The sequence below is a fragment of the Anoplolepis gracilipes genome, chromosome 8 (genome assembly GCF_047496725.1).
Source record: "Anoplolepis gracilipes chromosome 8, ASM4749672v1, whole genome shotgun sequence".
NCBI classification, from domain to species: Eukaryota; Metazoa; Arthropoda; class Insecta; order Hymenoptera; family Formicidae; genus Anoplolepis; species Anoplolepis gracilipes.
Genome location: NC_132977.1, coordinates 5,274,097 through 5,290,710, shown reverse-complemented (window position 1 = coordinate 5,290,710; position 16,614 = coordinate 5,274,097). Strand labels below are relative to the sequence as shown.

The 16,614-nt window shown below is 23.7% G+C and overlaps 1 protein-coding gene and 1 long non-coding RNA gene across 2 annotated transcripts; both read right to left on the bottom strand.

Moving 5' to 3' along the window:
- Positions 1-3,578: 3,578 nt before the first annotated feature.
- LOC140668386 (uncharacterized) lies at positions 3,579-8,785 on the bottom strand. The gene is made up of 7 exons (XM_072897358.1): positions 8,571-8,785; positions 7,775-8,040; positions 7,402-7,557; positions 4,369-4,633; positions 3,987-4,055; positions 3,811-3,900; positions 3,579-3,686 (listed from the first exon to the last, which is right to left on the bottom strand). The coding sequence occupies exons 1-7, from the start codon at positions 8,685-8,687 to the stop codon at positions 3,579-3,581; spliced, it is 1,071 nt and encodes a 356-aa protein (XP_072753459.1). The 5' UTR covers positions 8,688-8,785.
- Positions 8,786-13,592: 4,807 nt separating this feature from the next.
- LOC140668388 (uncharacterized) lies at positions 13,593-14,199 on the bottom strand. Its single transcript, XR_012047170.1, has 3 exons — positions 14,079-14,199; positions 13,714-13,782; positions 13,593-13,626 (listed from the first exon to the last, which is right to left on the bottom strand). It is a non-coding gene; the product is annotated as an uncharacterized lncRNA (long non-coding RNA).
- Positions 14,200-16,614: the final 2,415 nt, after the last annotated feature.

Below are 16,614 nucleotides of genomic sequence, written 5' to 3'. Positions count from 1 at the left end.
GTTTATCTATTTACTTAAAATTAAGTATACGATCAGAGATATGATTTAAAACGATTACAATTTTTATAATAGATATTTTGTCATAAAGCAAAACAAAATTAATGTTTATTACATTACATAAATTTGCAAATATATTTATAAAATTACAAAGTTTTTGGTTGACAAGTACAAAATTACCACAAACTAATTGTCATACAACAGAAATGTGTGAAGAAGAATGTAATACACTAAGATGAAATATATTTATACATTTCTAGATTTAAAAAATTGTCTTTTTTTTTTAATTAAATTCTTCAATTTTATTAATTTTTATGTTAAAATATCAATTTACATTGCAGTCCACAATAAATGCTCACGATTTTCAGTGCTTCGGATATAAAAACGAGTAAGAAGAGGCTTTTTCCAAGTACATCTCAATTTACACTCTTTAATCTCTAATTGTAAGAGTTGTTCAATATAGTTATTGATTTCATTCAATCTAGTACCAATATGTCTGTAATTTAGAAAAGGAAAAAGAGAAAGTGACGCTAAAATAAAACGCGTATTAAACTTTTTTACTTATGTTGCAGATTAAATATAAACATGTACAAGTTTTTATTATTTTTGTTTATTTTATTTAAAATCATATAATTTTATAGAAATAACAATATGTCACTAATTTTTGAATTAATATATTAGATTAAAGAATTGCATTTGTTTAAAATAAATGTCTGTCATATTTAATAAATTTATATTTATAATTATTTTAACGTAGCATTTTTGAAGATAACATTTAAAGATTTCATTTATTGGATTAAATTATATTCAGATTTCTCAATAATACTCATTTAATTGAAAATAAATTTTACAAACACAGATTTTACGTACCTTAGAAGAAATATAAATATTAATTCCATGAAGGTATTGAGATGTAAAGGATAATGTAAAATAATGGGGATAATTATGGCATTGATATCTTGAAATCTTTCTATGTTCCAACGAACATCCACTGCCCACATTATAAAAATTATCATGATCCATATAATAAATATCCATTTTATCGAGTTTCGTATTTTATAATATTCTTTGGGTGTTCCAAGCTCTTCCAACGTATCGTCTACGAGACTGAGTTTTCTTATATACATAAATGATTTCTAAAAATAACAACACATAAGAAAATATATATTTTAATCGTCTTTTTTGAAATATATGAAAATATATATTGACATATTTGATTATAAATAAATAATTTGTAATACAAATCTCATTAAATGTTTTATTAATTTATTTATTATATATAAGATATTTACAAAACAAAATTTATCTAAATATAATATTTCAGTTTTCTGATAATATAAGCGATTAAAAGTAAAATGCATTTTAGAAACATAAAATTTTATTTTATACATATAAATAAAAAAACGCATTGTTTAATTTATTTATAATTAAATTTGACTTATTAAATACAATTAAATTTGATTTTAAATAAATAATTAATAATAAAAATAGTTTTATTACTTCTTCATACAATTTTTAACTTGAAAAAATCGTGTTTTATGCCATTTACTCTGTTATAGATATCACACCATTAAAGTTATAATAAAACATTTATAAAGAAAAAATATACCTTGTGGTTGTAAACGGTAATGATTACAGATATTATGTTAACAAACAAATTTGTCATTATTATCAATATCATCATAGGACCTGTAAATACACTCTTCGGTGAAAAGAAAATCATCATATAATAAAAGACGCAAGCGTAAACACTCCACACAGTTAGTATATAGAATATATTCAAGCAAAGTTTTGAATGATCTAAGCTATGTTTAAAAATGCCACAACCAAGGAAACAAACTACTAAGTGAAAAAGATTGAAAGCCTTTTCTATCGTGTCGATCATGATTGCAAACTCTCGCAATTCCATACGTTAACTATTAGACTTCGAGTTGAAATGTAGGATATTCATTTTTATCAAAGTCTATGAAAAGATGACACTTAATTAGATCGATGCTTTTATATAGGTAAAATATTAAACAGTAACAGTTATAAAGTAATCGATATTCACATAATGTCACTATTTTCAATTGCTGTACTGTTCTCCGCCATCTGCCTATTATGTATAAAATATATTCATATATACATACAATAATATCTGAAATTTGACGTGATATAATATTATCTTAATATAATTTTTATGTATTATATAATCAGATTTAGTTGAATATGATTATATAAAGATATAAGATCATATTGCGTCAAAAGTTTCAGATATTATTACATATAATCATATAAAAATTACGTATGTTATCAAATCTTTTCATATCTAATTATATATATATATATATATATATATATATATATGTATATATGTATATTTAAATTTGACATTATATTGTTCCATTTTTTCTTGAACGCTCGGAAAGAAATAATTATAAATGATTATATTGCATTAGACATATATTTGAAACACGACAATAGATGCAATTGTGATGACAATAGCAATCAGCATATGAATAATAAAAGTTTCTACAAATCATCTTTTTGTTTAAACACTCGTCACTAATGTAATAATAGAGACAACGATAAACGATTCAAACTATCAGATCATAGAAAATACTTAAATAAGACTTGTTTGTAAAGTAAACATCTGAAGCGAGAATAAAATAAATTAGACACAAAGAAAGTAATGCTTGTGTTTTATATTTACAATAGTTTATTACAGTCTTAGCATTTTTTAAGCAAACGGACATATTAATTTAAAACTAGTCAGTTGACATATTATTCATTTCAAGAATAATAATAGAACTAATGCATTAATGTTATGTTTCTTTTATTTTCCTAAATATATGTAATAAAGTAGTTTAATATCAATATCTAAGTGATATCAGCACTAGTTGCCAAACAGCTTTTACTTAATCAGGTAGTATTTGATTTGTAATAAAATTATAAGTGAACAAAATTTTTTAATTAATTAAAAACAATATAAAAAAATTTAATGTTTTTATAATTAATAATAAATTTACTTTTTGAATTTATTTTTTAATTTATTTCTTTTAATTATTATTAAAACGGATTTTTTTATATCACATAATTAATGAATAAAAATATAATTAATAAATATTTAAAAAATTTTTTATTTAAAACATATTAAAAACAATATATTATAATGAAATAAATCAATAAATATATAACAATGCATAATTAACATGATAATAATAATAAGTCAGTAAATTATTTATTTATTTATTGACTCATTATTCTTAAAATCTTACTAACTGACTTATTATTATTTATTGCTTTGTGCTGAGAACGTTAGAAAAAAGAACCAAAACATCCAAATTATTTATAATTAATATACACATTTAATACAATGTTTAATTAAATATAATAAAGTGTACGCGTTAAGTTTAGCGCTCGCTCAGAAATGCTATTTTGTTCTTTTAATTTATTGATTGTCACAACGAGCTTGTACATTTCATATTATCTATTAACTATGAACGTGATTTACAATCAACTTTGAAATAATTAGAAATATATGAATATTATATAATAAGCTGGAAGAACACTAGGTATTCTGAATTACATACTTTTTTTATTTACTCGAAACATGTTTTATTATTTTCTCTCGAAATTAAAATTCGAGATAAAGGAGAAGGATCCATTTGCACCATAAAAATTAGAATAGTAACAATTCCTATGATAAACTGAAAATAAATATCAAATATAATTATTGGTTTTCTTGGACATAAACCAAACTTTTAAATTACTTTTAAATTACATCAATATGTGTGTACATAAAGAAAAATGTGAATAATACTAAAAACTAACCTTACGAATAAAATTATAGCCAAAATAAAACAAGCCCATTCCGTTAAACTTTAATGGCTGTAGTGATATTTGCAAAACAAACTGGAAAATCTGTATTGTAACATAAATGTTATTTAAAAATTCTTAATCAAAATGGTTTAAAATCGAAAGTTTTTAAGCTAGAAGATTTATCTTACATCTTCGCGTATGTGATCAAAGTAGACAAAGTTTGTCAAATTATCGATCATATCTTTAGTTCTTTCTGCCTAAAATAATATAAAATTAATTTTACAATCTTAATTTTATCTTTATTCATAATAACATAAATTTTGAAAAATGAATAAATTTACAATTGTGTGATAAAGAAGTATTAATTTATCTATTTTTTATTTAAAGTAATATTAAATAATTTGTTCAAATATTATAGTTTTAATGTTGCTTATTAGATAGCTTGAATATTATATATATATATGTGTGTGTATATAGCTCAGGCTTACACATATACATATACACGCATATACATATTGTAAAAATAATTTTTTCTTACAATTCATCTAAAAAAATCACTTAAAAACTTACCTTAGTGCTAACGCCTTCGCAAATATAATTCAATGTTAAGAGTTTTGTTAAGTACATGATGAGCCATGAGTTGGTATGAATTAAAATCAATAGTTCGTTTTCCCCACTGTCTTCATGCATTTGTTTGAGGCATAATATCGTACTGTATTGAAAATAAAATACTCCAGTCAAAAGAACAAAATATGATATCATCTGCAGGGTCATTTGTATTCCGAAAAAATTATTTATATTGCGAGCTATTCGGCAAAGTTCCAAATGAAGATGCCTAAAAAATAACATAATAATGTGTAAATATATTTAAAATGTCAAAATATAATTACTGAGCTAATCCTTCTAAGAATTACATACATACAATATGTAAAAATGTCTATTTAAAATTAATTATAATTAGAAACATATAAGGTAAGGATATTATTTTATATTATATGATTATTGTTTACATTAAAATAATTATTGTGTCACAAAGCTGAGCGATATTAATTACGTTACATAAGTTTGGAAATTTTTAATTATATAAATGTACAAAAACAGATTTTTTGATATATGCAAAATTGTCACAAATTAATGCAGAAATATTATGTGAATAAAATTGTAATCCAATAAAAATATTTTTAGGTAAATAAAATTGTCTTTTTTGTTAAAATAAGTCCTTAATTCTTCGTCATTTATCTATTCATCTTAATGTATATTAATTTACATTAAGAACAATAAATTACAAACGGCAATGGAGAGCAAAAACTGTGTACTGATAAAACAAGTTAGGTGATAAGTAACAAATCATATAATTACTCAACAAAATAAGGTGTATTATAATTAATATCAGAAATTTCACTTTATCATACATATGTCGCAAAACTCTAATAATAAATCACTGATATCGTAATTATGTATCGCATTTTCGCATCATTACCTAACCAGATATATTAAAACGATAAATGTTTACAGAAAAATTAAAATACAATTAAATATATTTCAAATGCGGACGTTTCGAGCTCATTTTTGAGTCTTCTTCAGCGCAATAATTAAAATATAAATGTACAGTTTTAGTAAAACGAGAATTATTAATAATAAATTATAAATGTAAGTGTAATAAAGCTATTAACTTGATTGTTAGGACCATCTTCGATGGGTGTTTTTTAAGATGTGGCAGACAACAGAGTCATCACTACAAAAAAAATCACTGACCTTATAATATTGCATGTGAATAGCAATGGTCGTTGAAATCTGCAAATAAGTGATGTTTTAACTAAAATAACTAATGACTTAATAATCACTAATCAGTAACTGATAGGCGCTCACTCACTCATTAACAATATATAGTGACGGTTGGTATTAAAATTGTTGACTCGTGTTCTATGGAGTTCGCTCGGATAATGACAAATAACAATAACAAGTTACATATATATATAATGTGTTCCCACTAGATTTTAGGCAGAGCATTAACAACATCATGATAGACACTCGGTAAATTTTCCGTGTTAATTTGTAAATTTAGACCGTTTTTTTGTCTTTTGATGAACAGCATCTCAGAGATAAGCCTCTTAGTATAAAATGGAGTCTCATCAAGTATCTTAACATCATCCCAGGCAAAATCATGATTTAACTCCCGCCTATGATTAGTAATTACCGAGTTTGTGTTCGTATTGTGATGTATATGTCTTTTATGTTCAGTGATTCTAGTTTTTAACTTGCGGGTCGTTTGACCAATATATGAGGCGTCACAATGAAGACAGTTTATTTTATAAACGACATTAGTTTTTGATTCAGTGGGAATGATGTTTTTGTGAGCTCTAATTAATTAATTTATTTTGTTAAGACTATACTGTGCGATTTTTACTCTCAAATTTTTAGTTATGCTATTGAATTTTTCTGTTAATCCTCGTATGTAAGGAATCGTGAAATAAACCGGTTTCATTGCATTTGGTGTGTTACTAGTGAGGGTTTTTTTTATTAATAATAGATTTTAATCTTAGTCGGATGACACTAAAAATCAGTTTTAATGGGTAACTATTGTCTAACAGAATTCTGATGATCAATTCAAAATTTTTTTGTGATATCTAGGATTTGAGAGAAAAATTACTCTGTCTACTAGCCCTATGATTGTGCCTCGTTTTTGGTGGAGTGGGTGATGTGAAAAGTAGTTAAGGTATCTCCCTGAAAAAGTGGGTTTGTGATACCAGTCAAATATTAAATTATTATTTTCCGTCATAAATGTTAAGTCAAGAAAATTAATTTTATGATCCTTCTCTACTTCAATAGTGAACTGCAATCTAACATGTGAATTAAAAGTATTAAGCGTGTGTTCAATAGAGTCTGAGGGAACAGCCATGATTATGTCATCCACGAATCTAAAATAAAACGGAATATTAAAATGTAAAGTGTTCAAAGCTTTCATCTCTAAGTCTTGCATAACTATGTCCGTTATAATGGGTGATAATGGTGAGCCCACATCACTTATTTGCAGATTTCAACGACCATTGCTATTCACATGCAATATTATAAGGTCAGTGATTTTTTTTGTAATGATGACTGTTGTCTGCCACATCTTAAAAAACACCTATCGGAGATGGTCCTAACAATCAAGTTAATAGCTTTATTACACTTAAATTTATAATTTATTATTAATAATTCTCGTTTTACTAAAACTGTACATTTATATTTTAATTATTGCGCTGAAGAAGACTCAAAAATGAGCTCGAAACGTCCGCATTTGAAATATATTTAATTGTATTTTAATTTTTCTGTAAACATTTATCGTTTTAATATATCTGGTTAGGTAATGATGCGAAAATGCGATACATAATTACGATATCAGTGATTTATTATTAGAGTTTTGCGACATATGTATGATAAAGTGAAATTTCTGATATTAATTATAATACACCTTACTTTGTTGAGTAATTATATGATTTGTTACTTATCATCTAACTTGTTTTATCAGTACACAGTTTTTGCTCTCCATTGCCGTTTGTAATTTATTATTCTTAATTTATATTTAAGAGAGCACTGATTTCATTTATTTATTTAATTTACATTGCAATCCATAACATATCCTCGCGATTTCCAGCGCTTCGGACATAGTAGCGAGTAACAGCAGATTTTTTCCAAGTGCATCTTAATCCACATTGTTCAGTCTCTGAAAGTTGTCTAATATAGTCGTTAATTTTATCAAATCTAGTACCAATGTATCTGTAATTTATAAAAAGAAGAAAACATTAGACTAAAACTCTTATTAAACTTTTTTATTTATGTCGCAAATTAAGAATTATTAATTTTAGTTTAATTTACTTCATATGTTATTTATAACACTTTTACAATTTATAAACTTACAAATTAATGGAAATAAATTATTCAAATGTCTCCATAACTTATGTAATTTCAAAAGAAAGAGAGAAATCTTACAAACCTTAAAAGAAACATAAATATTATATCCATGAATGTATTGAGATGAAAAGGATAATTTATAATAGCAAGGATAACTATGACCCTTGTATCCTGAAATTTGTTTATATACCACATAGAGTCAAATATCCACATTACACAAATTGTCATTAACCATGAAATCAAAATCCATTTTACTGAGTTTCGCAATTTATAATATTCCTTGGGTATTCCTAGTTGTTCCAACGTATCGTCTGCGAGACTGAGATTTCTTATACACATAAAGAATTTCTAAGAATAACAGTAACAAAAAAGTATATACTCCAAATGTCTTTCGTGATATGTATGAAAATATAATTATGTTTGATAACATAATAATTATAAAATATTTGATAATGTAATAATTTATAATAAAAAAATCTTATTAAGTAATATTGAATTAAATTTTTATTTATATGATATATGGATTATATATACAAAATCAAATTTATTAAGAAAATGTAATATTTTATTTTTTTTATAATGTAACGAATAAAAGTAAAATGTATCTTAAAAATACAAAATTTTATTTTACATATATAAATAAAAAATACATTATTTAATTCACATTTAACTAAATTTGATTATATAAAATTAATTAAATTTGACTTTAGCAAAAAATTAATAATAAAATAAAAACTAATAATAAAAAGATTTTTAAATTTTAAGAAATCTCTGTTTCTCGTGTTTCATCAATTTATTCCACTGTAGATACTACACTATAGAAGTTATATTAATAAAAGAAGTTATATTAATAAAATATTTACAAAGAAAAAATGTACCTCGTGTTTGCGAACGATGATGATTACAGATATTATAGTCACAAACAAATTTGTCATTATTATAAAAAATATTAAAAAGCCTGCAAATATACGGTTTGGTGCAAAGAAAACCACCATGTAATGAAAAGCGCAGGCATAAACACTCCACACAGTTAATATATAGCAGATACTCAAGCAAAGTCTTGAATGACCGAAGCTATGTCTAAAAATTCCACACCCAAGAAAACAAATTACTAAGTAAAAAGGATTTAAAGCCTTTTCTATAGTGTCAACCATGATCGCAAACTCGCAATTCCATATGTTAACTATTAGATTCCGAGTTGAAGATGGTATAGCATGCTAATGTTACATTTATTAGCATGATAAGATGACACTTGATATCGTTGTTTTAGCATCGTTGAAATTTATTATTAAATAAATAATAACATATATGCATTGTTAAAATAATCGATATGTGCACAATGTGACATCGACTATTTTCAGTTTCTTTACTTTCTGCATCTTTCTGTTAGATACAAAACGTATCCATATAACAAACGTATTCATATAATAAATATCGTTAATAAATATCGTGATAAATATCGTAATAAATATCGTTAATACATCATATTTTTAGTCAATGGAATTTTTTAAGCAATTCTTAAGTAATGCAATCACAAATATTTGAATTATTGTATTAATATAACATAAATGCAATTTTACTTTCTTCATAAACATACATAATAACATAGTTCAAGAATATCATATAAATAGATTTACACAGTAAAGATATTAGTGTCAATAATTGCTAAACAATAACATTTATTATTGACAGTTACTGCAAATATTTAACATTAAAATTGTATGGCAGATGAAAAAAGGTTACGCGACAATATTTTTTTAAATAATTAATGAGAGAAACATATAAACGCTTTTATTTTTATAATTAATACATTATTTATTATTTGAATAAAAGTCGGATTTCTCACGCACATAAACACATGACCAAAACACATATAGGAATGCATGCACGTACGCACGTACACACACACATATATATATATATATATATATATATATATATATTGCATAATAGCTATTATTTATACATATAACTAAACTTTAATAGTTAAAAATATATATAATAATAATTAGTTGGACAAAATTATATAAAGAACTTCAAAACAATCTATATCTTTTCCTTTTATTCTAGAAGTTGTAACATGTCACATTATCTCTGTTGAAAATGGATCGATACATAGGAGAAGTATCTAATTGAATTATAAATATAACAACAGAGAGAACCCAAATAAAGAACTGAAAGTAAACATTAACTATTAAAATGTATCTGTTAAAAATAAAGTTTTACATTGCAATGCAATATTTTTATAAGTACAAATAGTATTAACAGCTAACCTTATAAACAAATTTATGACCAAAGTAAAATAAACCCATGCCGCTGAATTTTAACGGCCGAAGTGCTATTTGCAAAATAAATTGCAAAATCTATATAACAAAAAAAATTAACATAAAAAGGTTAGCATCAAGAAATAGTTTATACAAGTTATTTAAAATTATTATATAAATCATTTATCTCACCTCTTCGCGTACTTTGTCAAAACAAATAAGATTTGTTAATTTATGAATAATATCCTCGGTCTTTTTTGCCTAAAATATAAAATAAATTATATTAGCTCTTATTTGCCTATTTTTGTTAACACTTTATTTTAATTGTGTTGTTTATAAATATAAATAATAATTGTGTAACTTTCAATAATTTTAGGCACTCATATAAATGAGTTTGCCTTCTTTTATCAGAAAAATATTGAAATATTTGTTTAAAACTAGAAAATAATAATTTTTCCTTTCTTTTTTTCTTTTACTCAATTGTATTAAAATGTCCAACATTATACTTTAGATTCAATTATTATATTACGTCAAATATCCAATTTTGTTCTTATATTTCACCGAAAATCAACTTACTTTGGCGCTAACGCTTTCGTAGATATAGTTTAATGATATGAGTTTTGTTATATACAAAACAGACCATATGTTTATGATAACTAAAAATTTCCAACGAATTTCACCACCATTATATGTTAAACATAACACTATATAGTATTGTGCATAAAACATCGACGTCAAAGTGACGAAGTACGTCATTGCTTGCAGAGTCATTTGCATTTTAAATAAATCATTTATACTGAGTGCTATTCGGCAAAGTTGTGAATGCAGATGCCTAAAAAATCATATTATTTTAATAAATACGCACATTGATAATATATTGAAATACAATCATTGATCTTTCAAATAATTACATGCAATAATCATATTTTAGTGAAGCTCAAAGAACACTGAAAGATCTATTTTATTAAAAAACGGCATAAAATTAGTTTAACTTACATAAACTTTGTATTTTATATATATTATATATAAGTAAACTTTGCATCTTATATTTATTATATATGTAAGTTAAACTAAATGTATAGAATAGATTTATTTATTACAAAATTTATTCATTATAAAAGTTTTAGAATAAATAAATCTGCTCTATAAGCTTTCATGAGTAAATACAAAAATGTCGTCAAAAAATTAATGTTAAAATGTAAATAAAATTATAGTACATACAAAAGAGCTATACATATATGTATTGATATAGCTCTAAAATTATAAAATATTAACAAAAATATATTCTTTTGTACAATATGTCCTCTTTAATTTATCTGTGTTTCATTTTAGCGTATATTAAATTACATTGCTGTCCATAATATGCATCTGCGATTCTCTATGCTTCGAATGTAGTAATGTATGACGAAAGGCGATTTTTGCCACGTGTTTCTCAGTCCATAGTCCTCAATCTCTGACAGTTGTCTAATATGGTCATTTATCTTATCATATCTTGTACCAATGTATCTAAAATTTAAAAAATTTGAAAAACCCTTTTTAAGCTTATCACAAAATAAATTATAAATATATATCATTATTTATTTTGTATACAAGATTCCATTCGAAGAATACTAATGCATTAAAAAATTTGCAACTTTGTACCTATATTAAAAATTAAATAAAAGAAATTATATGTTAAATGAAAAATTTAGATTTAATATTATTTAATGTTATAGCAAATAAATAAGTTATGTGTTCTACGTGCGCGCAGTAGTACAATATAAAATAAATAAATAACTGTGAAAAATACTTTTTGTATTATTTATATTATTATTATTATTATAGATATTATTATATTATTTCTAATCTAAACATTCAGCAAATTTATAAAATATATTCTGACTAGAGTAAAGGCGGGATCACTATTCAATACTATTATTCAAATCATGTTTATATGCAAACCTTAAAAGAACTACAAATATTACATCTATTAAAGTATTAATATACAAAATATAATGTACGGAAGAAAAAACAATAGTCTCTATAGCATTCCACATTTCTATCATTGCTAAAATATCAACAATCCATATTATACAGATTATTATAAACCATATAATTATTATCCATTTTGCTAAGTTTTGCATTCTATGATATTCTTTCGATGTTCCGAGTTTTTCTAATGTATCGTCCACTTGACTGAGTTTGTTCATTAAAATGTTGTATTTCTAAAAAAAATAGCGATAAAATAATATTGATAATTATAAAAAATATTTTATATAATATATATGAATAACATATATAACATATAACCATAATAATACATATAAAACCCATAATGATTAGATAACAAATCAATATTATGTAATAAGAATAATTCTTCTCAAAATTCTTTATTAAATTAGTAAATACAAGACACGTTTAAAAAAGATATAATTTATTAATTGAGTTTTATTTTTCTGCTTCAAAAATCAACTGTAAAATAACATTTATTCTAAAAATACGAAGCTTTATATGTAAAAGAAATAAGTTTATTTAAAATTATTTATGTTAAAATTTAATTAAATTTGATTTCTCTTTAACTAACTACACATAAAAATAATTCCAAATTAGTAGACAATTTTATATCATTGGTTCTATATTATATTATTATACCAATAATGTAACATTCTATACAAAAAATGTACCTTGTGTTTGCAAATGGTGATGATTATAGATATTATCGTCACAAGCAGATTTAATATTAGAGAAAGATATAACGTAAAATCCGCTATGTTTTTCCACGTCAAGATCACGTAATAGTAAAAGATATAGGCATAAATACTCCAAAAACATAATATATATAAAATGCTCAAGCGAACTCTTGGGTAACCCAAAGGATGCCTGAGAATTCCGAAACCGAAAATAAATGCTATTAAGTAAAATAAATTTAAAGCCTCTTGTATAGTGTCAACCATGATATCACTCTCTCGCAATTCCATATACTAACTATTAAATTCGTAGTTAAGCATAGTTTTATAGTATAATGCGTGTAAGGATCATACGCGTTGATGACGGTAACAAAATAACACTTAATTGAATTGCATTATTGAATCATTAATCGATGAGATAAAGTACGACAGTAGATGTATAATAAAATTTAATTGATTTGCATACAAAGTATATAATAGTTACTTTACGCACGCACGTGCGCGCACACACACATATGTGTGTACATATATGTACTATATATATATATATATATATATATATATATATATATAGGTATGTAAATAATTATTATTTATAAATAGTATTAAACTTTTAGTATTTTTTAGTATTAAAAATATATGAAAAAGCAATAATTAGTTATACATACAATATAAAAAATTCCACAACAATCTGTATCTTCTTTCTATTCTAAAGATAACATGTTACATTATCTCTATTAAAAATTTGTCGATATATAGGAGAACTATTCAATTGAATTACAAAAATAACAACAGAGAGAATCCCAATAAAGAACTGAAAATAAACATTAAATATTAAAATTTTCATGTTAAAAGTAAAGTTTAATATTGCAATGTCATTTTTTTTTATAAATACGATAGTATTAATAGCTGACCTTACAAAGAAATTTGTAACCAAAATAAAATAAACCCATTCCGCTGAATTTTAACGGCCGAAGTGTTATTTGCAAAATAAATTGCAATATCTATATTACAAAAAAAAGATTAGCATAAAGAAATAGTTTATTTAAGTTATTTAAAATTGAAAGATTGTTATGAATCATTTATCTCACCTGTTCGCGTGCTTTGTCAAAACAGATAAGATTTGTTAATTTATGAATAATGCCCTTTGTTTGTTGCGCCTAAAATTAATTACGTTGTTTTATAATCTTAAATAATAATTACAGTTTTTAATAATTTTAGATACTTATATAAATAAACTTCAACTTTTTTTAATAAAAAAATATTAAAATATTTTGTTTGTTTGAAATATTTGTTAGAAAGTATTAATTTTTCTTTTCTTTTCTTCTTTGACTTAATTGTATTAAAACAGTTTCCAACTTTATACTTTGGATTTAATATTATTATGTCAAATAATTTTTTGCTTATGTATGGAAGAATTAATTTTTTTCTTACAATTCATTAAAAGTCAACTTACTTTAGTGCTAACGCTTTCGCAGATATAGTTTAATGATATAAGTTCTATTAAGTAGAAGACACCCCTTGCGTTGATGGAAAATAAGAATTTCCAACGAATTTCACCACCATTGTATATTAAACATGAGATTATGTTATATTGTACGTAAAACATCATCGACAAAGTGATAAAATACATCATTGTTTGCATAGTCATTTGCATTTTAAATAAATCATTTATATTGAGTGCTATTTGGCAAAGTTGCAAATGCAGATGCCTAAAAAACCATATATTATTTTAATAAATACACATTAATGAGATATCGAAATACAATCATTGATCTGTTTTAGATAACTGTATGTATCGATCATATTTTATTATATAAAGCCAATCATATAATGTGCAAAATTTACAGAATTTAGAACTTTCAGAATAGATTTATTTATTATAGAAATTTTGATTTTTATAAGTAAATTTCTAAATGCCATCGAAATAATGTCAAAATGTTGTAAGTAAAATTATTAATACATTTAAGAAAAGCTACATATACATCTGTATTTATACATATAATTAATAAAATTATCTTCTTTTTTGAATAAAATGTCATCTTTAACTTGTCTGTGTCTTATTTTATCATATATTGAATTACATTGCGCTCCATAATATACGCTTGCGATTCTCTATGCTTCGGATATAGTAGTGACTAACAAGAGATGATTTTTTCCACGTGTATCTCGGTCCATACTTTTCAATCTCTGAGAGTTGTCTAATATGATCATTTATTTTATCATATCTTGTACCGATGTATCTACAAATTACAAAACTTAAAGAAACCTTTACTATTTCTAAACTTATCACAAGATAAATTATGAGCATATATTATAATTTATTTTTTATAAAAAATTCCATAATTAGAAAAATAATAATACATTAAGGAAATTGTGAATTTGTACATTAAAAATTAAATGAAAAACTTATATATTGAATTAAAATTGTAAATTAAATATGTCACAGAATATAAATAAATTATGATTCTATGTGCGCGTAGTACAATATAAAATAAATAAATGTAAAAAATACTTTTTATACCATTTATATTATTATTATTATTACTATTAATATAAATATAACATTTTAAATATTCAGAAATTTTATTGATTTAAATTATCCGGACTGGAGGTATCATCATTAAATATTATTAAAATCATATTTAAATGCAAACCTTAAAAGAAACATAAACATTATATCTATTAAAGCATTGATATATGTAGTATAATTTAAGAAAAGCATAACGGAGGTAAAAGTATAACTTTATATCATTAAACATTTCTATAATAACTAAAGTATCAATAGCCCATGTTATACAGGTTATTATAAACCATATAATTATTATCCATTTTGTTAAGTTTTGCAGTCTACGATATTCTTTGAATGTTCCGAGTTTTTCTAATGTATCGTCCACTTGACTGAGTTTGTTAATTAAAATGTTGTATTTCTAAAAATAACAGCAATCAAATAATATTGATAATTATAAAAATTTTTTTTAAATAATATATATAAATAACATAATAATTAAATATAAAAGGAATAATATGTAATAGGAGTCTATTTTCTCAAAATTTTTTTTTAAATTCTTTATTAAATTATTAAATGCATGACTCGTTAAAAAAAGATAATTTAATAATTGAGCTTTATTTTTCAACTCTTTCAAAAATCACAGGTAAAATAATATTATTCTAAAAACATAAAAATTTATTTTACATGTAAAAAAGAAATAAGTTTATTTGAATTTATTTATGTTAAAATTTAATTAAAACTTTTCTTTAACTAACTAAACATAAGAGTTTTTTGAAATTAGTAGGCAATTTTATATCATTTGCTCACGTATTATGTTATTATAGCAATAATGTAACATTTTATATAAAAAATTGTACCTTATGTTCGCGAATAGTGATGATTACAGATATCATTGTCACAAGTACATTTATTATTTCCCGAAAGTAAAGCATAAAATCCTTCATACTTTTCCATGAGAAGGTAATCGCATAGTAACAGATATAACCATACATACTCCAAAAACACAATAAATATAAAATGCTCAAGCGAACTCTTGGATAATCCCAAGGATACCTGAGAATTCCGAAACCGAAAATAAATGCTATTAAGTAAAAAGAATTTAAAGCCTCTTGTATACTGTCGATCATGATATCGCTCAACCTTCTTGCAGTTTCATGTACTAACTATTAAATTTCTAGTTAAATATAGCAGGGTAGTGTGTAAATTTCACATGACGATAAGAGATTAACACTTAATTAAATTGCATTAGCATTATTGAATAATTAATCGATAAGGTAATGATAAAAGATGTACGACAAGATCTAATTAACTTTCTTACAAAGTATATAATAGTTACTTTTGGCATTTCTACAAGTGGCATTTCTATCTTTTTACTACGTAAACATATTTATACACATTGCATGATAACTTCTAAGGATCTAACAGTCTTAAATTTTATTCTCAATAATGAAAAGAGTTTTAATTATATCTTTAGATTTTA